Source organism: Artemia franciscana, chromosome 10 (assembly GCF_032884065.1).
Source record: "Artemia franciscana chromosome 10, ASM3288406v1, whole genome shotgun sequence".
Classification (NCBI taxonomy): Eukaryota; Metazoa; Arthropoda; class Branchiopoda; order Anostraca; family Artemiidae; genus Artemia; species Artemia franciscana.
The window spans coordinates 47189146-47214910 of NC_088872.1; the positions used below are offsets into that span (position 1 = coordinate 47189146).

The following is a 25765-nucleotide window of genomic DNA, read 5'->3' on the forward strand; positions in this document are numbered from 1 at the left end:
TATATCTATTGATTAAAACCTGCAGACTAAATATATGATCAGTCGTCCCAAAGCCTTCTCTAAAACCCGCCTGAACCTTATCCAAAACACCCCTGTTTTCTATCCGCCTCCTTAGTCTAAAGTCTATTACCTCACAAAATAACCCTATCAACACTGCTACAATAGACTAATGGTCAGACTCGACAACTACCAGAACTCCAAAGTCCCCACATGTGAACCAAAGGCTGAGTACAGAGGCGCTATTTGGACCAAATCTTGGGGTGGGCATAAACTCCATCTTGGGCCCCCCTGACTCACTTCGTGTCGCGTAATCATATAGGAAATGGGCATTTGACAGAACTCGAGAATTTTATTATGTATCTCACCTACTTTCAAAGTTTCGTCAAGTAATTCAAGTCGTCGAGTCGTCAAGTAATTACGCTCTTTGGTTAATAGGCGTTCAGTAATTTCAAATCAATTAGACAGAATGGATTATTTTGGACATAATGGATTATTATGGCTGGCAAAGGGCCCTTTGTGGTGGAAGCTTGGGCCCCCCTGGAAAATCTGGGGTGGGCATTTGCCCACCCCTGACCCCCCCCCCAAATGGCGCCTCTGGCTGAGTGGTTAATTACGTGTCTTCGGTTAAATATTTTTTCCTTGGTTAAAATTAGCATGAATTGGATTTGAAAGATCTTAATTATTTTACCTTGATTGAATTTTGCCGGGATTAATTTTTATTCGGTTTTAATTTCGCTAGGATTTATTGTGAGTAAAATTTTGCGTATACTGAATTTCTTCAGCCTCAGTTTGGCATGGGTGGCATTTTGCGAGGGTTAAAATTTGCTAAGCTAAGTTTTGCTGGGTTAAACTTTGCATGGTCTAAATTTTGCAGGTTGAGTCTTGTGTGGGTCAAGATTTTTAGCAGCCCAAGACATTGCGAAATTTTTCTGACTTTTCAACTTAATATAAACTAAAAAAAAGAGAGAGAGAGAGAGAGAAATAAGGGTCTAGATCTATCATTTTACTTAAGGTTTGACAAATAAGTCCATGGCATTGCTGGATAGCACTAAATGACATTGCTTTTTCTCCTTAAAATGAACTTGTGTTCCCCTTTTTATTAGTTCCACATTCTCTTTGTATTAAGGCTACTGCACAGGAAACTTAATCCAGAGGTAGATTTTTTTTTGTGTGTGAACGGACAGCGGAGCGCATGGTAGAAAAATTGCTCGTCCTATATAAGAGTAATTCACTGTTCCTGAAACCAGACTGAGCATGGACAGTGTACTTGAATTATACGAAACCAAGTTTGACCCAGAGGACTATTTGGATGAATACTATAAGGAACTTGATCCAGAAGTTGAGTTTTTCCTGTATAACTTGCACAAAGTTTTTGAAGGTATTTATAAAACTTAATGGCTAGAGGCATGTTGATAGGTGTGCCAATACACGCTTTATCAGTAGTAACAAATGAATTTATTCAAGCCAGTACGCCTGCTCCTCAATTGATCCCGTAAAGGCAAAATGGAGAGTATGCTCCATTCATTCATGTCAGTTAGTTGCCCTTAAGGGCAACTGCAGTTAGCTGCAGAAAGGTCTGGTGGGAGAGGGGTTGATTCTGCAATCATTAGACTAGGACAAATGTACTCGTGTCTTTTTGTACTAGAGTCAGGCAAGAGATTATTACTTCTCCAGTCCTATTTAAAAACTAAGTTATAGAGACACGAGAAAAAACCCCTTTTGCCCTTTTTCCTTCATGGAATCAACATATCTTTGCAACACATCCTTATGATGTCCTCAACTTATGTTGGAGTATTGAGCGTTTTTTCAAAGTTTTTCACACTGCCTCATGAATACCCTGTTTTCGGTCTCTAATTCAATCAAGAAAGTCAGAGGTTGTACTTTTTAACTGTCATGGCAATTACTCATCACATGCTATATCCTTTTGGAACTCCGTTATGAAAACAGTTGCCCATATGTATTACCTAGGCTTCAATCTACACACCTCCAGTCTTCTGATCGCTCAAAAGTTTTACTCAGCCTCTCGCCAGTCTTTACAATTCTGTCGCGCTGCCTCAAAACGTGCATGTTTTGCGTTTCTAGAAGATATTCACTAAAATTCCCAAAGCAAAAATCCATTCAACATTTTTCTATTTCGCAAAATATTTGCTTAACATACAACCATGGACAAGCAGCTCAAGATTAATAATATAGAATAGTTTGATTTTTGGTTGATCTGTCGGGTCTTTTATATCTTACATGCTGTTATTATCGTTTTGTTTGTGTAAATATTAGTTGTTGTTTTTGCCTCTGCCTTTGGTTTTTCATTTATATTCCATCCTTTTTATGTTTTGTAGACGGATTTTCAAATAAATTAAGCTAAACTTCCCAAGTTCAGCGTGTCTTAAAACTAAGCATATATTTAAACAAATCAACGACAAAATTATGTATGTCTTCTTGGAAAATCAAGGATATTTGTTAAATAAGACCTTTAAATGTCCGTGACGGTAAATCTAAAAATATTCACCCTCCTTAATCCCTATCTGCACCCAATGAGTAAAAAAGAATGCACCGTTTGCGTAAAAAAAAACCCGGACTTATATTTGAAATTATTCAGAATATTGTGAAAATTTTCAAAAATTACGAAAGCTTAAAATTTGACTTATTTTAATATTAAAAAGATTCAGTTTAAAAAGATTAGATTCTATTGATCCAATTTAACAAAAAAATTTTTATGTCTTTTTGTCATTTTGTAGAATCGAGGATTATTGCTGTATGAGTTACAGGGCACAATGTTGAAGTACCTATGACAGTGTAAACGAAAAGTGAATATTTTAATCAATTAAATTTAAACTTAAAAAATTAGTAAGGTCAGAGATTGAAATTTTCACGAGAAGGATCTTCATCATCAGTTATGCTGTTGTATGGTAATATAGTAGTATAGTAGTATATTGTATAGTACTATAGTCGTATAACAGTTGTATATAGTAGTTATTTAGCAGTTGATAATAGGTAACTAGTTAGACTAGGACAAATGTACTCGTGTCTTTTTCTACTATAGTCAGGCAAGTGGTTATTACTTCTCCAGTCCTATTTAAAAACTAAGTTATAGAGACACGAGAAAAAACCACTTTTGCCCTTTTTCCTTCATGGAATCAACATATCTTTGCATCACATCCTTATGATGTCCTTAACTTATGTTGGAGTATTTAGCGTTTTTTCAAAGTTTTTCACACTGCCTCTTGAATACCCTGGTTTCGGCCTCTAATTCAATCAAGAAAGTCAGAGGTTGTACTTTTTAACTGTCATGGCAATTACTCATCACATGCTATATCCTTTCGGAACTCCGTTATAAAAACAGTTGCCCATATGTAATACCCAGGCTTCAATCTATACACCTCCAGTCTTCTGATCGCTCAAAAGTTTTACTCAGCCTCTCGCCAGTCTTTACAATTCTGTTGCGCTGCCTCAAAACGTGCATGTTGTGCGTTTCTAGAAGATATTTACTAAGATTCCCAAAACAAAAATCCATTCAACATTTTTCTGTTTCGCAAAATATTTGCTTAACATAAAACCATGGACAAGTAGCTCAAGATTAATAATATAGCAGAGTTTGATTTTTGGTTGATCTGTCGGGTCTTTTATATCTTACATGCTGTTATTATTGTTTTGTTTGTGTAAATATTAGTTGTTGTTTTTGCCTCTGCCTTTGGTTTTTATTTATATTCCATCCTTTTTATGTTTTGTAGACGGGTTTTCAAATAAATTAAGCTAAACTTCCCAAGTTCAGTGTTTCTTAAAACTAAGCATATATTTAAACAAATCAACAACAAAATTATGTATGTTCTCTTGAAAAATCAAGGATCCTTGTTAAATAAGACCTAAAAATGTCCGTGACGGTGGATCTAAAAATGTTCACCCTCCTTAGTCCATATCTGCAACCAATGAGTAAAAAAGGATGTACCGTTTGCGTAAAAAATCCGGACTTATATTTGAAATTATTCAGAATATTGTGAAAAATTTCAAAAATTACGAGAACTTAAAATTTGACTTATTTTAATATTAAAAAGATTCAGTTTAAGAAGATTAGATTCTATTGATTCAATTTAACAAAAAATTTCATATGTGTTTTTGTAATTTTGTAGAAACGAGGATTATTGCTGTAGAGTTACAGGGCAAAATGTTGAAGGACCTATGACAGTGTAAATGAAAATTGATTATTTTAATCAATTAAATCAAAACTTAAGAAAATTAGTAAGGTCAGAGATTGAAATTTTCACGAGAAGGATCTTCATCATCAGTTATGCTGTTGTATAGTAATATAGTAGTATAGTAGTATATTGTATAGTACTATAGTCGTATAATACTTGTAAATAGTAGTTATTTAGCAGTTGATAATAGCGGGTGCTAGATTAAAAATAAAAGAAACTTGGATGGATATCTACGAAATTCAGGTAAAACCATGTACCACCAAACAGCCTTAAAACAGCTTCCCTTCCAATGTGTTGTCTTTTTTGGTGTTTAGTGTTGTCTTTGTGTTTAGTGTTGTTTTTAGTGCTTTTTTTAGGGTTGGTTTTGGTAATCAATAGATTTCAGTGTTTGAATTTTTACAGACAAAAGTCGACGTCAATTTTATCCATTTTATTCACTTTGACAGTTCAATTTGACAACACTGACAAAATTTTTAGTGACAAAACCACATAATTTTGAAAGGAATGGAAGCAAAATCACACTTTTCAAGTATAATTTCAGATAACATGGGCCATGGCTGCTGTGTTAATAAAAGAAAGGCATTTGCCATTTTCCGAAGTTTTCAGGAGAGCCAAAAACGTAAAATATTTGGCCACCTGATGTTACTAGGAAGGATAACCGGAATAACTAAGTCTACACCAGGAGGCAAAAAGCAACTGTAGCCTAAACTACCTTTTTTGCTCGTCAGATACGTCAGCAGACAGACAATCGAATATCCTGCTTCTTTGATTTCGACACTGCTCTTGAATAGTTGATAGTATTTGGCACCTTTAGCTTTTTGTTAGAGCAAGTCAAGACATAGCAAATTTTCATTGGAGTCGTAATTATAAAGTAAGTCATTGCAAACGTTCTGGAGAGTAATCAGGATTACCTTCGATAGTTGAATGGGATTCCTGTTCTTCCCCTCTTTTTGGTGCCTTCTCATTTTTCCATAGATAAAGCTACGCCAAAAGCTCAAGTCGTCTGAAGCTATTCTCAGTAATATTAAGAAACAGCAACTGCACTTAGCTGGTTCAGCCATGTCGAGCAAATGGAGCCGAGTCGCCTAAAAAAAACCGCACTTGAAGGACCTCTGCATGGCTTTTGTCCACAAAGCAGAACACAATAACGATGGACGAGGGAATTAAATTTTGATTTAAGTTGATCCAGTTATCACATACCATACATGATTGAAGAATGTACTGAGCCCTTACGCACGAGCCATCAGAATGAGTGACCTTAAAACGTACATTGAGGATGGCCAAGACCTAAGTAAGTAAGTAAAAGCCGTCTCAAGGACATAGACCCTGTTTTTTTTTCTAGAGTTCTGCACAAGTTTAATGATATCCTGAAAGTCTTAAACAGCATCAAAATTCCTTATCTTTTTCTCTATATATCCATGAATAGAATCAGCCGTCATGTGAGTGTGACCCTTGATCAAACATTTGAACGTGATAATTCCAGGTCCCTACATTTGTGCTACTACGTGAAAAAAAGCACTGTAGAGAGTCCAGTTCTTATTTTGAGCAGAGCAATTATCACACCAGAAGATGAAACCTTTCAATTCTCGGATCTCACTTATTACCACAACGCCACCAGCAGTCCTGCCATAGATGACTTCATGTCGGAATATGTAATACGCAGGAATGTCTCCTGTCTTAGCAGGAGCGAGCGCCTTAATGAAAACAACTAAGTGACTAGTAAAATGGGATTCCTTTATTTTAGGCAGGACAAGTAGTAAAACAATCTTTTACATGTCAAAACTATACTGTTCTTTCTCGGCCATAAGGACGCTATATTTCCAATCCTATTTGTGCTTTCAGCGCCATCTTTTTATAAGTTTTTAACCAAGCTTTTTCTTTGGTTTACTCTGCTGTCCTTTTTCGTCTTTCTTTTTCAATAACAAAAAAACAGGTTTTTTTCAACTGAAAACAAGGAGCAACATTAAAACTTCAAATGAACTTATAAACTTAGAAATTATTACGTATATGAGGGTATTCTCTCTCTCATCAATGCCTCGCTCTTTACGCTAAAGTTCAAATTTTGTTCTAGTTCTTTAAGAATGACCCATGAATCGCAAAGGGTCGTTTAATTAGAATAAATAGCTCTTATGAAAGAACTAAAAAAAATTGTAGTGTAAAATCCAAGGGTTCTCTAATGCGCTGAATCTGACGGTGTGATTTTCATTAAGATTCTAGGACTCGCAAGGGGCGTTTCCCCACTTTTTGAAAATAAAGCAAACATTCTCAGGCTCGTAAATTTTGATGGGTAACATTAAACTTAATTAAACTTTATATTTGAAATATGGATTAAATTCTGATTCTTCTGATGTATCTATTGGTATCAAAATTCCGTCCTTTAGAGTTTCGGTTGCTATTGAGCTGGGTCACTCCTTACTTACAGTTCGTTACCATGAACTGTTTGACAACGTCAAGAAGTCGACATGGATCACCCTTTATAATTTTAAAGAAAATATCAATGTTGTGCGTCACTGCAGCATATGAAGACTTAGAGCATTTTTTATTGGGAAAGTTTTGCACAAAGTCTGCCTACAGGTACTGAATAGTCAGAAATTAAGACACGTTAGGATTATTTTTTTGACGATAATGTGATTGGCACGGTCTGAAGGATTCAGTAAGCACCTCAACTAACTTTTTATTGACTGCATCGTGGCTATTAGAACCACATCTTTCATTTCCTAAAAAAATAATTGATTTTTTTATTATTTTCTTGCATGTTGTCTCAATAGGCCTTATACCCATAAAACCTAGCGTCCACATACTAATTTGTCAAAAGACTCTGATATGTAAGGGATTTTTGGCATAACCTCATGATTCGAAATGTAAACAAAAGGCATATGAGGGCTTTTTCTGTGGTGGATGGTCAGCTTGCAAATTCACCCTTCTTCTAAGAGTTATTACTGGCTTTACCTTGGAGATCTTTTTGTAAACTAACTGCTCTGTGTGATCTAGGCCCCAATATTCACTACGAATTCCTTTTCATTTTTATAGCACATACTTTATAAATCTCGACGGTTAATCTTTTTTTATTAAAGGGAGCTGTACATTTATTAAAGGGGATACTGCACAGTACTTTATGCAGCTCGACGGGCAATCTTTTTTATTAAAGGGTGCTTCAAGTTTACTATTTGAATGCTAGAAATGTTTCTGGCTTTTTTTCCTTTTCCGATCTTGTGCACTAAGAAAACTGGATTACTTTAAGGTTTGCTTGAAGACCTCTTCCTGAGTCCTTACTTGGGCTTTGCTCCACTGTTGCATTTTGTCGGTGGGGGGGGGGATTTGGATCCAATTTTCTTAGATCAAGACAGTGAAAACTGAAAAATGAGCAATATAGTACCATAAAGGTTGAAATAAAGAAATATGAACCATTTCTGTAGAAGCACGAATTATGCAGGCTTATCTTAGTTTTGACAAGATTTTTGTAGAAACCAAATTTCAGCTGTGGGGCACACTGGGTCTGGTGGGGAGGCAGTGAACTGGGATCTGGGAGGGGCAGTTATCCCGTGCCCCATAGCAAATTCCGCCCCTGCTTTGTTCCATCACACCTAAGATTTTTACGGTCACACTCGTTTGTTTTCTTTGGTCTTTAATTATTTTAGTTTTTCTCATATCTTTTTTACTGCCACTACTCTTACTTGAACTTTACTCAATAGGTAAACATTCATCTTAATAGGTACTTGAGGTTTGATCACTTTCTGACTAAGCCATTAGGCTCATGTTTCTTCTTGGTACATGAAGCAGTATCATCGGTTTTTGCCTTTTGGACGTTCTAAATAAGGTGCTTTGGCATTTTTGTCATGACATAAGCTATGAACTATGTCTAAATCCTTTATACAACTATCAGGTAAATAATCAAGTTGACTGATATTCAAAGATAAATTCTCATGTCCTTCAGCGTCATGGATTTCGCTTATTGAGGAGATAAAGTCTTACTGGTTAAGGCAGTGAAGGTCAAAGAAGGTGCTATCAAACGATAAAATCCACCCTCCTCAGATTCTGAGATTGCAGAAGCAGGTTGATCTATTGATCAGCTCCCAGTGGTGAACCGTGGCTCTGAGATAGCTTCGTTGGCATTATTGACAGGGCTACCTTGGCTGTTGGTTATTTCTTTTGATGATTTCGCTCTTGGGGTAAAAAATCTCGAGACCTAGAAAAGAAAAGCGCTGTGAAACGTGACGCAATGATACTTTCCAATTACAAGATTTACCGTAGAGCTGGGTTCGCATGCCTCAGGGAGTTTTTCGAGATAGGTGAAAGCCAGTTCAAAATTTATAATGTTTTATACACTTTTGTTGCATCTTCTTCTAAAATATATCATGAAAATACCACCTGAAAATTAATTACATCTAAAATTTAGAATGGAGCCTGAAAATTCAGAAGAATTCCAGAATACAACTTATTGTAGAATGCATTATTAAAAACACCATATATAAATAGTTCCTTCTGGAATGAACCACATCATAGAGAAAGAAAAGGAAATTGCAAGAAAGAAAAGAATAAGGTAAAATGGATAAAGTTATAACCAATCTGGCGGATTTTTGTTGATGTGGTGCTGCAGTGTCCATGGAGCATCTAAGGTAGTTGGGTTCAAATGTTTAATTGGCAATAGTAGATGACGCAAACACTATGGATTTTTCAAAAATAGTTGTATCTAAAAATATATTCATTTATGTGTTTATACTGTTTAGTGCCAGGAGACCGGGTTTCGCCCTAGTCCTAGTACGCTGTAGGCTTGTATATATTTGAATTTCTCATTACGCATTATCGTCGCGTTATTCTTTAGTTTTAAGTCTTGAGGTTCAAAAATTTTAATCGAAATAAGAAATTATGGCGTAAATTCAATTCCTCCTTCCTGTTAATGCATGAAAGAATCACCCACTTCATAGTATTTGATCTCGCCTGAGACTCGTTATGATTCTCACTGTTGAATCTCTTCTATCCACAGATGTCGTTTATGATTTGATGTGATCATCCCTGTCCCTGTTCTTGTCCATTATTTCTTTGTCCATGTCTTGAATAACAGATTTCTTTGTCCCTAATTTTCATATGGAATTCATGGAGATACTTGTTTTCGCATGTCTCCTTGCCGCATATCTCGTCACACTTCGTCTTCTTGCACCATTACCTCATAAATTTGTTCATGCCTTTTGATTTAGCTGGTTGGATTCATTCAAAGTTTATGTAATTTCGCATGACGTCATAGATGCTAAATAACTTCTTTCTCAACTTTTTCCCAATCTTTCGTTTTATTTTTACAATAATTGCGTTGTTATATAATTCACTAACAACCAAGAATGTTCCAATGCCTATGTCCTCTGAAATGTATAAACTACGCATAGGCATAATTGTCGTATTATTCTTTAGTTTCAAGTCAAAGGGTGGCAAATCGGCAATTTCCGTTGAATTAAGAAATCCTGGCGTGAATTAAATTCGTCTTTCCTGTTTATCTTTCACAGACACTAAAATAACACACTCGGTAGTCCATTGAGATTTCTGAAATATTTAAAGCACGCAATAGCATCGTTATCATATTATTCTTTATTTTTAAGCTACATTTTTACTTCTAATTCAGTTTGATTTTTGCTGTATCTTGTTCTATGCCTTTTTCTTTAGCTGTTCAAAGTCATTAGTAATCTTGTGTTATTTAATGCGTTTCATAGATACTTAAAACCAATTCTTTCTTCCTGCTTATCCTTCACATACTCACGCAAGCTAAGCTAACACGTTCCTTTATTCCAGTGTAACTTTGCTTTGTCTCCTAACCACAGATTACGTTGTGCAGCATTTCTGTTTGCAATTCAATGTTATTTTGCTCGTTTCTTTTTCCATACCCTTTTCTTTAGCGGTTCCGAGTCATTTGTCTTCTTTTACAATTTTGTATGCGTCATGGTGATTACAGCGGTTGCTGAAATCTAGTAAAAGATGAATATGGTCGATAGTAACAAAATAAAGAAGCATGACACCTGGAAAAACAGTGTCAGATAGAAACACAAAGTATATAACTGGGATTGCCTTGGTCAAAAACCCCATGTCCGGGAAACTTACACTAGGATTTGAAAAAGCTGAATTTTCATGTATCAATCTCCTTGGTCAGCAATGGATAAACTATTTTTCTGATGGACTACATAATTGTATTCAAACTTTTAGGGCCAAATGACCCATGTAAATACACAAACTGCATGAAAATTTGATAAAGCAGTCAATTACGCGCTTGAAATTGGGCATGTACAGAGTACACTCTGGTTTTACACAACAACCTCCTCAAACAGAATGCAAAATAATATACTTCCGGAAATTACACAAAATTAAGAGAACAAAAAGTAAATCACAAAGAAGCAGAGGGATTACTTGTAAAACAAACTTTTATGACTGAAAAACTTTTAGTTCTTTATACTGGCATAAAATTTCACACAGCAGATCCAATTAGGTAACACCTAGCAGTTCGTTCTTTTATTGGCTTATAAGTTCAACAGGCGATACAATAAGGTGGAATTTAGCTCTCCGTTCTTTTTACTGGTTTAAAATTCTCACACGGGAGAACCAATCAATCAATCATATTTTAAAAATATTGCTTTATTTGGATCTGTTTTCTGGCATACGCTTAAGGAATAATGTCGCTAGCTTAAAAAAATTAAATCAATGAAATTAAAGTACAAGTTTTAATGCGAAATTATCTCTTTGGTCTTGGTAAATATATTTTATGGTAAATATATATTATTAATATATTAATATATCAATAATAATCAATAAATACAGTAACATCAGTGTTGAATCACTGATAATATTACTGGACATAGCCTATAAAATTTGCATTGGTCAGCAGCTATAAAATTTAATATGAAATTCAAGAAATTTCAATCTAGTGTTTAAATTCAAAACAAGTTGATAAATGTAATGTATATACGTTAAAAAATTATATTTTCTCTTCTGAGAAGTGCTTAAATCTTAATAATTTCAATAATTTGTCAGAATTCAAACAGCACGTCACAATCTCAACAAAATTGGATTTTCTTTTACTTGTTTGAAGCCCAGCAAAACATTTTGCTGGAAATAATTTTTTTTATAATGTGGTAGACACGCCCTGCCTTCTTCAAAACCGTTTTACTTGCCAAAAAATTCTTGCATCTAGGCAATTTTATTACTTAACTCTTACATCTTGACTGCATCCATCTTTTGGATGGATGCAGTCAAAAATACATAGTTATTGAAAACATAGTATGTGAAGCTATCCACAAACTAACATATTTTCCCTTTTTTCCAGTTCCTGATGCCCGATCAGATATACCTATCACTGATCTTAATTCCTATCCCTGAGTGCTTATTAACTATTGTTAACTTACTTTCTATTGCAAAGGATTCAGGGGTTTGGCTAAACTATTTTTTTCACCTGCAGAGTTGAAGCCGTTAAATGCCGCTATCATGGAAATTGGCTGTGGCCCTACTATCACATCTGTTCTCTCGGCATCGAAATGGAGCTCCAATATTTTCATGACAGATTTCCTTCAAAGAAATATAGCTACAGTCGATAGCTTTTTAAAGAGCACACGTAAATCAAATCGATGGATTCCTTACATGGAAGCAGTAGCACAAATGGAAAAATGGTATGTTCGAGTTAAATAAATGATTATTAGAAATTTCAGAAAGAAAGCCCTATTACAATTTTACAAAAAAGTCCAATTATTTGATAAATGATTATTGAAATCAAATCGATGGACTCCTTTACATGGAAGCAGTGCCACAAATTGAAAAATGGTATGTTCCTTAGTCATTTTTTAGTTAAATAAAAAATTATTAGAAAGTTCAGAAAGAAAGTCTTATTACAATTTTACTAAAAAAGTCCAATTATTTGATAAATGATTATTGAAACTAAATCGATGAACTGCTTAAGCGAAAACAGTGGCACGAATAGAAAAAAATGGTATCTTTTTTTACTGATATTTAAGTACCCACTTAAAAATCAATGGACTTTTTATGCGATTGACTTCATGAATTTCTTATACAGGGGCAGTGACAAAATGGAAAAACAGTATGCTTCTTACTGATTTTTAAGTGATGTAAATACATTGACGCAATTTGAGACTCTTGTTATGCTTGGGGTGCCTAACGGCCCATATGGATCTAACGTGTTATCGAATGATATTTACATGCACTGAAATTATAGCTTTTTGCTTGCAGCAGAGCCGAAAGGGTTGCCACCCGGTTGAGAAAAAATTGGTACTTTTGGGTTATACACAACACACTCGAGAAGTGAAGTTTGGTGAATGCTAAAGAATAAAAACAAAATATGATAAAAATACAATATCATAGCAACAGAATTATTAAAACTACAACAAAGAATTATGAAAGGGGGAAGGGGCGCAGAGCGCATTATATTAGATACGTAACCTAAACGAACCAAACCCAACCAAAATACCAACTAAATATTTAATTAATATATTAAATATAACAAAAATATTTTTTAATCCTCCAGAAAGGGAACTAGAAGTTTTTGCTGTCATGTCAGCTTCTCCTAAAAAAGGGACTCCGAATAAAAAGGAATATACCAAAGTGAATGGTACAACACATTCTGAAGATGACCAGTTGATTGCTCTGGATACACCTATGACATCTGGAAATCAGGGCGTTCTTCCTTTTCTTGAAGGAAGTGGTGAATTATATTAAAATTCTGATGGAGGAACGCGGAAGCTAAACACCGTCTCTCCAGAAAGTAGAGAGTCTTCCATCTTGCCAGATATTGGATTTGCTGGCATTAGTAAGAATTTGCCGAAAACAAGGTAACATTAACTATTGTTAGGGCATGCTAGAATTGAATCTGCTAATACATTTATAGATGATCCTCACTTTAGTACACTTGTATTGGAAGCAGAAGAAGCCATAGATCAAGGAATATATCCTGAAAGAGTCTATCAAGGATCTAGCGGAAGTTATTTTGTCACAAATACCTCACACAAAACAATAGCCGTTTTCAAACCCAAGGACGAAGAACCCTATGGTAGTTTGAACCCAAAGTGGATAAAGTGGTTACACAGACTCTGTTTTCCTTTTTTTCGGTCGTAACTGTCTAGTCCCCAATCAAGGTTACTCGTCGGAAGCTGGGGCATACATAGTTGACCAAAAACTAAGACTTGGTGTCATACCAAAAACTAGGGCTGTGAAGTTAATTAGCAAAACATTTCATTATTCTCGAATAATTAGATAGAAGGCTCATGCAGAACAAGCTGTTATAACAAGTTCCCTGCTATTGGTAGACTATTACACCTAAGGTTGGTTCATTTCAACTATTCGTTGAAGTTTGAAACGGAGCCACTTTCGGAATCAGTTAAGGAAGAATTCCAACAGCAGTTTGAGCGTTTGGTGGTTTTGGATTATATTATAAGAAACACTGATAGAGGGAATAATAACTGGTTAATACAGTATGTAAAAGCTGAAACACAGAAAACTTCTGAAAACGATTACAGAGAGGTTAAACCGGCTGTGATAAGAATAGCAGCAATAGATAATGGTCTAGCCTTTCCTTTCAGACATCCAGATTCCTGGCGGGCTTATCCTTCCTATTGGGCTTGGCTTCCTTATGCCAAAATTCCCTTTAGTCAAGCTACACGAGATACGATACTCCCATTTATATCTGATATGAACTGCGTGCAAGATCTATGTGATGACCTTTATAGGCTTTTTAAGACAGATAAAGGGTTTGATGGTTTCTTGTTTGAAAGGCAAATGAGTGTCTTGCGAGGCCAGATATTGAACCTTAAACAAGGAAGACACCTGAAGAGCTTGTGCAGTTGCCTCAAATGGTTGTTGAAAGGTCAAACTGTCCAATCGGGAATGATGCCTCTCGAAGCAATGGTGATTCGTTTACACAGATATTTCAGTATAAGGAGCCATTTTTCAAATGGTTCTAAGATGGATTCTGTATGTGTGTATATTTTATTTAAATGTGATATTGAATATTCGGAATTTATTATATTTCTCTTAACTAAAAAAAAAAAAAAAAAAAAGTTGGGAAAGAAAAAATCGCACGGAATTGACGGTTTGCGTACACTTCACCTTGAGAACGGTATTCTTCTTTTGTATTTAATGCTAACATTATTGTAACAGATCATATTCGTAGTCGGTATTGTGCCCGATGTCTTCTATAGAGGACAATTTACACCCATCCTGAAAAAAGAGAAGCCAGCTAACATCTGCTCCTCCTATCGACCAATTACTCTGTTGCCAGTTTCATATAAGCTTTTTGAAGTGCTTATATTGTCGAATGATAGAAACTGTTGCCAAATGCCAAACCACCAGTTTGGCTCTACTGTAGGTCTTAGTTGCGTTGATGCTCTGTTCGCCCTTGCTAGTGTCTGATTCTGAGGCAATGGTTGGCCCATTAGATATTGGTTCTTTTGGTGTAAGCCAGGCGTTTGACTCGTCGGTGCATGCGCAGATCCTTTTAGAAGCGTATAAACAAGGGCTAAATCTGTCTATTGTCAGAGCTGTTTATTATATGTACAATTGCCTTCGAGTGCAAATGAAAATACCCTCAAGTCCGGCTGAATCCGTAATTACGGAGTGTCCGATCCAACAGTTTGTATTAACCGGGTCGTAGAGAATTTCCTGGAAAAGGCTAAGGGAAGGACGAACCCGTGGCTAGCTATCATGTGTCAGTAGTTTTGTTAACGTACATAGTGTGTATATACTTAGGGTTATGTTCGTAGTCTGATTTTCTTTTCTTTTTCCACTCGTACTCCGATGTAATTCCAGTGAATTTTTGGGTAATAAAAGTACTTACTTACTTATACCTTTAATATAGTTTCCCACCGAGCCGAAGCTAATTGCCTGGTATAAACACCGTGAAAACCGAGTATTGTCTCATGTTGACGACACAGGTTATCGAGTGTACAAGTACACATTACACATAAGTACCAAAAAATCCCTAGACTTTGGTGATTTTTGGCTAATTTAGTGATTTTCTTCAAAAATCTAGTGATTTATGTGCTGATCTAGAGATTATTCTGTTTAGACAGTATAAAAAATTACTAAAGATAGTGATATATCTCTAGGGATGGCAACCCTGAAGACCAGGTGTTTTTGTCCTCACATAGCATCTGAAATTCAGAATGCGATCGAAAATCCTCTATCCGACTTATCCACTTAATAAAAACTTCCGCGGATGCAATCTGTAAAAGATAACAACAAATAATTATCCGGTAGCTTGTTAACTGAAACGCTATAGGCAACTAGTTGAATAACAACATTAACCACAATTACTCCATTGCAAATATAGCTTATTTAGAACCCCCCCCACCCCTCCTGAAGGTATGAAACATTTGAAAATTACTCTCCATTTTTGCTCACTGCATATAAGTTCACAAATCTTTCAATTTTTGGAAAGATAATTTTTTTTTGTTTATATGTGACGTCACTTAAGGAGGTGTGTAGTGGAAGCCATGGATAAAATGTCGAAGATCTGGAAAATGCACCTAGATGGCATAGTAGTAAAATATTGTACGGGCATGTTAATAAACTGAGAGAAAATAGTCAATCTCGACTTGTCCCAGTTGAAGATTGGAATGGGGCCACAATTAGTAAAAAGGAAAGAGTTAAAGAGAGATGGGCAAAACATTCTGAGAATGTGCTAAGCCGTGATAGAGTTACAAGAAAAGATATAGAAAATAATGAAAAAGTTTGCGACACTTTGGATGTGAAGGAAGATTGATTTAGTGAGAAAGATATAATGACAGTACTAAAAAGATTAAAAAAACAAGGCTAAAAGTACTGATAGTTTGCTAAATGAACTTCTTAATATGGTGGCTATGACGTTAGAAATTTTAGAATATGCTTTCTGAAAAAGTAGAAGTATTTATCGATTTTAGGAAAACTCTAACTAAACCCCTCTAGAAGAAAGGTTATAAGAGTGAGTGTGGTAATTACAGAGGCATTAGTATGGTTTCTGTAGGTAGAAAATTACTTAGTATGATGATACTTTTCATTTCAGAGAAGCTGTAGATGCAGTTTTGAGAGAAGAAGAGTGGGTTTTTTAAAGGGTAAAAAAACCCTTAGATTAATAATCTAAGATTAAAAAATTGATTAATTAGTGCCTGACCCATCAACCCCTTCAGTCCTCAGCTTTATAGATTATGCCTAAGCGTTTGATTCAGCTGATAGAAGAGCTTTAGCGAAGGTCTTATACTTGTATGGTATACCATAAATTGAAGTGATTAGTACTATGTACGAGAGTAGCATTGCAGTGCTGCCGGGCTAACTTACTCATGCGCAGGTTCAGGAGTTGCGACCCTTCTGTAAGATGCTTTCTTTTCAGAGCCTACTGCACTCCGTTGTACGGTCTAGCTTTTGTACAATCTCTGTCTGTTAGGTGTGAGAATTCTCTTAGGGTTCTTTATAACAATTCTTTACGGTGGCTTCTTAATCTTCCTGTGGATTTTAGTGCATCTGGAATGTTTGTTGGTGGTGGCCTCCCATCTTTTCCTGAGCTGCGTAGAAAATCTTCTCTTTCTATCCTGACAAGGATACTTGCTTAAGATAATCCTCTCATTTTGGTACTTTCTGGGCCTCTCTCTGCCACTTTGGCTGACTTGGTCAAGTGTGATTTACACACAACAATTTTGACATGTTTAAATATACCATTGTTATTTGAATGAGCTTTTTCTTTATTTTTTTCTTCTTTTTGTGTGTGTGTGTCGTGATTTATCTGTTTTTGTTCTATGTAAGTGGCCCTAGTTGGTCTTTAGTTTAATATTTAAATAAATAAATATTCATTACATTGTATTTTATTGTTGTAAGACACGAAATACCTACATTAAGCCTTTAACAATTGTTTTCGCCTCAAAATCAAATTGTAGAATCTACTTCCAAAGTTGAACTTAAAAGTAACTTCCAAATTAAAGGTACTTGCGTATTATATCGACCACCCTGTTGTTCTTGATCTATTGTAACACTGGTTTCTCTGTGTGCACTCAGAGATAATTAGCTGAGCCTGAGTGAAGTGAACTACCATACAGGTATATTTTAATTAAATATCTAACATCTAGAACTCGTTAGATTGTTTAATACAACGCGTTCTGGACGGCCTGCTTTTTATAATTCTCTGTTGTAATTTCTATATTTTTTTTTTACTAAAGTATTATATTTTCATCATATTTTGGTATATTTCATTATGATTAACCTAACTGCACTTCTTGAGTGTGGTCGATATAATACGTAAGTACCTAAGTAAATTATTTAAGCCCAATCTGAAGAAAACACAGGCATATCATAGAGATAATAATTATTGTAACAGGATTTGGGCCTCAATAATTTACATAACAACAAAATAGGAACCAAATAGGAATTACTCAATACATACTGCCCTTGTCTTTCGTGTCAACTTACCTACCCATTACGCCCCTGCTGCATTATGGTAAAGTTTAGCTTGTACTTTAATGAGAGTATGGTGATTATTTAGCATTAGTACATCAATTCACGAAATATTGGAAGGGGGATGATATATTTTTCCAAGGCTAAGGAGGCACTTTTTTTAATTTTTTTTTCAATGAAAACATAAAAAAAAGAATTTTTAAAAAAATATGAAATAAAAACATTTTAAAAAATTACAAAATCCGAGGGAGGTGGAGAATCGATATGGCAAATGTCCCCCACCCTAAATTGGCACCAGTATCAAGCATGAATTTTGAATAATTCTAGTTTAAAGAGAACATTTTGTATCAAACAAAGAAACAAGCGACCTGGGTTAATAGTAATCAAAACTCTAAAAAAAAACAGTTTTGATACAAATATATAAGTTTAAAAAATCAGTTTTTTAAGGATTCCAAATGCGTAAAATTCATCATGTTTAAAATTGTCTATCAAAAGCTACGAGTCTGAGACAATTTTTCCAGACTTTAAAAAAAGAGAAAAACACCCACAAGACGGTAGTAATATGAAAATTATACCTTGCAATTCAGAATATGAGAGAACCTGATTTTAGAGGTTTCAAGCTCAAATATAAAAATATAGAATTTAGGATTTCGAAAAAAAGGAGGGTGATGGACGCATTTTCGCTTTTTTGTTTTTACCCAGGGATGACCGTATGGAACCAGCAGTCTTAAAAGTCTAGAGATAGGATACAAAAAGTTCTAGTGTCCTTAAGTTGTCAAAAATATTGTCTCACAACAAGTCAAAAATATTATACCGCATTTTTTGTCATTTTGGCTCCAAAAAGGGGTAGCTTTCTATCGATAGAAAATTATGAGATAGCCGATCAATTTAAAATTATAAAAAAATTCAACTATTCAAGCCAGTATCAGATGCAGTAATACCGCACAGTGGTCCATTCGTTAATAAAGAGTTAAGTAGTTCATATAAAATAAACAGTTTATGCATAAATTTATATAAAAACTTCATTTAAATAGGTCGATTCACTTGGTCTTGGATAAAATTATGCAAAGTTTTGTTATAATGTTGATTTTCACATTTATTTTTAGTTCATGTGCTGATGTAGAAGATCGACTTTTGAAAAGCGTCAAATATATTGGTCACTGTAATGTGTTTAAAACAAACCCTGTCCCTGATATTGGCATAAAATTTGAAATCCTTATATCTACACTGTGCCTCGAATTCATATCTAAGAATGAAGAAGACTACGTAGCAGCCCTTATGAACTTGAAACATCTCTTGAAACCGAATGGGACAATTATTTTACAGGTAAGCCTAATTTCTACTGGAAGATGGGATTAAAACAACCTCGTTAGAAGATTGTAAAATCCTTGAAATTTCGCTCAGAATAAAGGTTATTTTTTCAGACAAACATCATAGAAATATTTACTTTCTGATGATTTGGGAATATAGTTCACCAGATCTTGCTCCCTTCATACTACTAATAGATTTCCAAACTAGCTAAAAAAAAGTATAAACGCTATTTTTCGATTTTTACCCGTGATTTTTAAAACGGATCTTAACTTCCCTTTTACTTATATTTTCTCTTATTTCTACTTACTGTTTCATTTTTAGTATATTTCTTTAATGTATTATCCAACAGTACTAATATTGTTTCTCTTATGTTTCCTCTATTTTAGCTCCTTCCTATGTGTCTCTTTTTCAATTTTTCTCTAATCAGTCACTACATAAATTTGTTTAAAAAATGAAATTAAAAGAAAAATATTTATAAGTATAGATTTAAACTTATGAAAATTATAAAAAAAAGATTTATCGCATTTTAGCGATAAAATTACAAAATAATGCCACTACAAAATTCGCTTACAGACACAAGCACAATGAAATAAAAATCTCATTCTTTAATCTGGTTACGCAGAAACTTATATCCTGAATAACTAGATAAAATCAAAAATTCAATATTTTATTAAAAAGACTTCCAAATGTAGGTATGCAGTTTTTTGTGGCAGCGGGTGCCAAATTAAAAAAAAAAAAGAAACACGGGTAAAAAAATAGGCAAAAGATAAGTTGAAAATAAAAGCATGTGAAAACAAACACCTTCCTTTGAAGGTATAGTTGTCTTTGGGAATCAACAGATTGTTAGTTTAAAAAATTTTAAGGACGAAAAGCGTTGCCAGATTTATTTAATTAGTTTGGTTTAATTATTTACACAATTTAACATGGTACCAATGATTAAAAAAAAATGATAACGCGCTAAAAACTTTATAACTTCGAAATAGCCAAAAGGAGCATCTTAGACAATCGTGGTAGGTCCAAAGGGTAAAAAATATTTTCGTTTTCATGTCTTTGGTAGTTAAAAACAATAATAATTTTAAAGTTCATAATTGTACTTGCCAAAAACAAAGAAACGTTTCCGATTAAACAAACTTAATGACAAAATATATATCGAAAAGATCATGTGGTTCTGTAAGAATGGCAAATGACGAAAAATATAGTTCAACATTTCCAAAAATACCAAACTCGTTGAACAAAGTCTGCAGCATAATATATTTAAAGGTAATCTTGTGCGAATACTAACCTATGAACTAGCTACACTAAAAACACAATTCTTGCTTCATTCTATTGAAAACCCATGTCTAATTGATTTACATATATTCGTAATTTTATTACCCATCATAATAAACAAAACCACATAACTGATGGAATAGAAATTAACAAATAGAAGAAAATCAAAATACGGTAAACACAAGTAAACACTTAAACAACATGACTAGCCTACAAAAGAGCATTTAACAAAGTACTCTCAGAATTTTACCCACAGTATAAATACATATGAAGTCTCCTTGCATAATTATTATTTAAGAATTAACGACGCTTCTTGACTACTATGGTCCCTGCGTCGGCCCTGCAGTGCATTCCTGGTGATTCGATCTCTGGGTCCCGTATTACCAAGCTAAGGTCAAATCCACTGCGCCACCACAGGACGTCTCCTTGCATAAGTCTCCTAGTACTGACGCATTCAAATTGGCTGCCGAGAAAGATTGGTGTAGATAGTCATGATACACAATTTGGAATGGATCCAATAAGCTTAGTCACCATCATCATTGACCAGTGTCTGTAGGATTCGTCCTTACCTATATGAATCTTTTTCTACCAATATAAATCATATAATAATTTTTAATACATGATTTCAATTGGTTGAACAAGTTAATCACTGATAAGAATCAGGGGATATATCTGTTGTAGCACCTATACTAAATTCTTCGTCCTCTGACGCATTGTAGAACCGGTTTCTTTGTTAGTTTCTTTCAGCTTACCGCGAGACAAGACAAAGAGAAGTGACAGAATAGGTGGGAAATATGTAATTTGGGCTATATATTTGCACATTAGGGGCACGGTTGGGGTAAAGTGTTTGGACAGTGCGAAGTTGAAAACAATTCTTACTTCATAATATGCAGAATAATTGTACCTAACACATTTTGCATGTAGATCCGCTATACTTTACTCCCCCCCCCCGTGTGCAAATGTATAGCCCGAATTTGCTTCTAAAGTTGTATACTTTCATTATGTTTTGTGATATTTCATTAGGATTAGTCAGAGAAACAGGTTCTACTTAGATGAAGAATTTAACATAGGCGCTATAACAGATAAGTACCGGAATTAGTATATAAACAAAGTTTTGGCAGAACAAGCTAGTAATTTCATAAACACTGTTTAGAATCATAGGGATGTTTATGGATTTGGAAGCACCGTCCAACAAAAAAAGGATTCCCCAAAAGTTGAATCTGGTGCCACCTCTCCTTACAAAATATATTTTTCAGATATAATTATTCATATATCTTGTGCTGGGGTCAACAGTCGGTTCATAATGCCAATTTGAAATAGAAACACAACAAAATCATTGTTTCAAAAACTTGTAGCCGAAAACTTTATTCAGGAGGTATGGAAGAAAAGGACTGGAAGGGGGCTGGGTTGCCATTGAAAGGAAATAGACAAATAAATCAATTTGATACAGTTTCTCTTACTGTAACTAGCCCAGAATGGTTGTCTTTGTATAAGACTACTTATTAAGCGTATTTCCTGTAAGTGAATCTCCAGGAATTCTGAGCATCCCAGGGAGATTCCCATGTCTCTTACTATATTTTTTGACTACAGAGCTTTGGAAAAGCTAGGCTGAACTGCTTTGGTTGGATTGCCCGCTGTTTTTTTTTTTGTTTGATAAAGTTCCATTTAGCTGGACCCTGCACAAAATCTAGACCACGATGTCTCGATTCGGGAGGTAAGGTATCAGAGGCTTCCGACATTTAAGTAAACTTGCTATGAATAGATGCTAACTTTAAGTATTGAAAACAATTTGAAATTTGTGAAGCTAACGAAACATTTCGTGATAACGAACAGTAAGTAAAGAGCGATTCGGTCCAATAGTAACCGAAACTCTATAAAAAGGAATTTCGAAAACAAAATATGCATCAAAAGAATTGGCTTTTTATGCCGAATCCAAATTTGTAAAATTAGGCCTAATTGATACTACCCATCAAAACTACACCCCTGAGAAAATTTGTCTGGTTTACAAAAAAGAGGAAAACTCCCTCAAAAAGTTAACTGACATTAATGAAAATCACACCATCAGATTCAAAATCGAGAGGGATTACCCCAACCATGCTAAGTCCCCCCCCCCAAAAAAAAGAAATCCTATCAAAATTCTGAGACAGTAACTTGATTCAGCTTTATTGAAAGATTCAATAGCCATACCTTTGGGATGACATGACTCCCCTCCATATTCTCTGAGGAAAGGGTTCTAAGTTACAAAATTTGCCTATCGTTCACATATAGTATTTGTATTTGAGAGGCATACGAATCTTTTATGCATAAAGGGGGGATTTTCCTCGAGGAGAATTTCCCACGGGAAGGAAACTCTGGGGAAGGGAGTTTTCTAGGGGAAATTTTACAAAGTGCGGGTGATTACCTGAAATGATTTTAAAAAACTGCCAGAAATTAAATAAAAAAAGGTTTTTTCAACTGAAAATAAGGAGCAACATTAAAAAAGAAGAACAGAGATCAGAGATCATTCCGTATATGAGGGGTTCCCCCTATCCCTACCCTCGCTCTTTTCGCTAAAATTTCACTTTCTGTCACAATTCTTTAAAAAAGACTGCACAAACAAAAGGGTTGTTGAACTTGAATGTGAAGTATTATAAAGAGCTTTAATACTTTAGTGTAAAAAACTAAGGCTGACGAAAGAGCAACCTCCCTCGTATAGAGAATAATTTATATCCATTTTAAGTTTTAATGCTACTCATTACTTTCAGTTGAAAACATTGTTTTTGATTAATTTGAACAGTAAATTGAAAGAACAGTAAATTAGTGGATACTAGAAAGAGCCACATTTTGCTCAATAGCAATAATTTAAGAATTTCCCCGCATTCATGGCAAAATAACTATATAATCAAGCATGGCTGCTGAGAACTAAAGACCTACGCTGAGACAGTTTTCTAATAGACTTCTAATAATACTATTTTTTTATTATAAATTACTGCAACTATTCGGTTTAGTCTAAATGTTTCCGTCTACATTGAATCAAATCTATTTGTCTTTATCTGAATCTACACATATCTAATCTTTGAAGTTAAACACTTCGAATATTTGCAAACAAATTTGGAACCATGATCATTGTTGTAGTCATGAAGAAAAAAAAAATGAATATGCCAGGAAATTCAAATAAAATAAGGGCACGCGAGCATGTTAGGCTTGAGTGGGCTGAGTAGAACGACAGGACGAAAACCCCTTGACGAGGGCTTTTTGAAGTAACGGCATCCACAGAATTTTTTTCTTATATTTTACGACTTCATATATCAAAATCCATAAGACTTGTTGAATTAAAATGGAATAGTTGTGGGCACCAAGTCATGGCTAATTGCACAAAAAGGCAAGACAAATAGTCCAATTGAGTGAGAAGAAAAACCTGGCATTAATTTCCCCCAGTTCATTTCCGACGTTACCATCTCCCACTTATGCTACACCTCTCATGTCACTCCACAATGCCGAACTAGAGTTAATCTGTTGGAGGGTCTCCCCGGGTCGGCACGCTGGGTTCTTTCATTATAATTCAAAATTGACACATGGTTCAATTCTCATGTCAAAATTGACAATGGTTCAATTTTCATGAGACCAATAATTGACACATGGTTCCATTTCTGGAAAACTTTATGAGAGTAACACATCATCTTACAGAAACTTACTCATCCTCCCACCCCTTAAGTGGCATTCTGTTTGTAGTGCTACATCAATGCGCCTAGGTATGCTTGTATGGCCCGACACATGTTCCTGCATCAGGTCTCACTGCGGTGTTGTTGTTTTTTCGCACCTCAGCTATAGAAACTTACCAATACGAGGCCGCTCCTTAATGCGGTAGCCTCGCAGAATCCGCAGAAAACTTCACGGCAAGCTTAATTAAATTTTCAGAAAAAAACGTAAGGTAGACACTATATGAAGTATTCGATTTTTCAACCAAATCTGTGATTTTGCTATTGTTGGCGTTCTGTTACCGTAGGTTATTTCCTATTGTTGCAGTGAAACTATAAACAAGTAAAACCTGAAACGAGTATGAATGAATATATATTCTCAATGAGGGAGAAAATAAAAGATAAATATCTCATAAGCATTTATGACAGCTTAAGCATAAGAAAGATACAAAGGACCTCCTATCTCCAGTGCTCAGCTTAACTATTTTGTTTTCTCTAGGGAGCACTGAATAACTCCTACTACAAGATAAAGGACCAGGAATTCTCATCAATTCGATTAAACGAAGAAAAGCTAAGGGAATATATAAATAAAGCAGGATTCCAGATAAGCAGCTTCAAGTCGGCTGAACGAATTTGCAACAGTAACAAGAAAGCAGATCACGAAGGAATATTCTTTGTTCAGGCTGAAGTAATTTAATAGACCAATTTACTTGTATTCTTTTTTATTAATGAAAAATCATTCGAAGCTTATTGATTTTCCCTTTTTCTTATCCATGATAATTTTTAGTGGCAGGGTCGCCACTGGGATTTTTAGCATATTCCAAGATCACTTCCAAAAAATCTCGAAATGTTAAATAATAAAATATGCTTTCTAAGGACAATGTACAATATATATACTTATCCAAAGACCTCATACTTAGGGCTGATATTCCAAGATCTTGTGAAAAATCCCAAAAATGGCAGGTCTGACTGGTTATATTTTTAAAGCAATAATAAAAAAACCTACATTATAAAAGCCTTTGGTTATGACAATTGTTTCTAGCGATGAAGACGCCTTGTTTTATATAAGTGAAACATCCCTGTCGTTTTAGTTCTTCTTTTCCTTCTACTGGCCGTGGTCCCGTTTGTTTTCTTCATCTTTATATTTTTCGCCATGTCTTGCCAGTTCGGCTTCACATCTTTTGCAATATATACGCAAGATATTCCAAGATTTTGTGAAAAATTCTAGAAAGTGGTAGTCCTGATCGATATTTTTAAAATGATATTAAGAAAATATGTATTATACAAGCCATCGGTTGGGTAATCCAAAAGAGGGTGTGCTACACAACACCAATTTTACAGGGGAGAGAAAAAAACTAAAACCGATTTTTTTTTTTACTAACAAACACTTGCCTATACAAGGTATTTTTTTTACCCGACCTCAAAGATAAGAAAATTGCAATTTCGATATCAAAATCTCAAAATTTCGATTATTTCTGCATTTGATAAAAAGAAAGACACCGATTCTGGAAAAAATTCAAGCTTCATATTTTCTTGAGACCCAGATACGGTACAGGAAATCACGCTTAGTTAATCGATTGAACTTATAAAGTTAAATATGCCGTGTTATAAATATCAGTTTGACTATATGTGTCACATACTACCTTTTGAATTCTTACAGCCATCCCATGCAGGACCTTACACAAGCCTTGTACCAGGGCTCTGCTACTAAATTATTGTAACTATGATTCAATACCTAGCTTGAAAGTGATGGGTTGGGTAATGGCACTTCAGCTGCATTTAACTAATGAAAGTTATTCGATAACCCGTCTGCAAAAACACAAAAAGGCGATAGGACTTCTTCAATGAGGTATTTGCGGACTTCTTTAAATTGAAAATATAGAAGTTTGATATTTAGAAATGATTTATGGAAAGTAGTTT

At 34.8% G+C, this 25765-nt stretch overlaps 1 protein-coding gene and 1 pseudogene across 1 annotated transcript; both read left to right on the top strand.

Moving 5' to 3' along the window:
• Positions 1 to 1251: 1251 nt before the first annotated feature.
• Positions 1252 to 25246, top strand: LOC136032279 (nicotinamide N-methyltransferase-like). Its single transcript, XM_065712542.1, has 4 exons — positions 1252 to 1378; positions 11623 to 11830; positions 18695 to 18914; positions 24345 to 25246. The coding sequence occupies exons 1-4, from the start codon at positions 1255 to 1257 to the stop codon at positions 24540 to 24542; spliced, it is 750 nt and encodes a 249-aa protein (XP_065568614.1). The 5' UTR covers positions 1252 to 1254; the 3' UTR covers positions 24543 to 25246.
• Positions 13014 to 15509, top strand: LOC136032343 (phosphatidylinositol 4-kinase type 2-beta-like; annotated as a pseudogene).
• Positions 25247 to 25765: the final 519 nt, after the last annotated feature.

What these genes read in the sequence shown, in the direction of transcription:
- LOC136032279 (XM_065712542.1), top strand. Translation starts at nt 1,255, where the DNA reads ATGGACAGTGTACTTGAATTATACGAAACCAAGTTTGACCCAGAGGAC. An exon ending in CTTGCACAAAGTTTTTGAAG is followed by an intron (nt 1,379 to 11,622) that starts GTATTTATAAAA and finishes TTTCACCTGCAG; the next exon opens with AGTTGAAGCCGTTAAATGCC. An exon ending in GTAGCACAAATGGAAAAATG is followed by an intron (nt 11,831 to 18,694) that starts GTATGTTCGAGT and finishes ATTTATTTTTAG; the next exon opens with TTCATGTGCTGATGTAGAAG.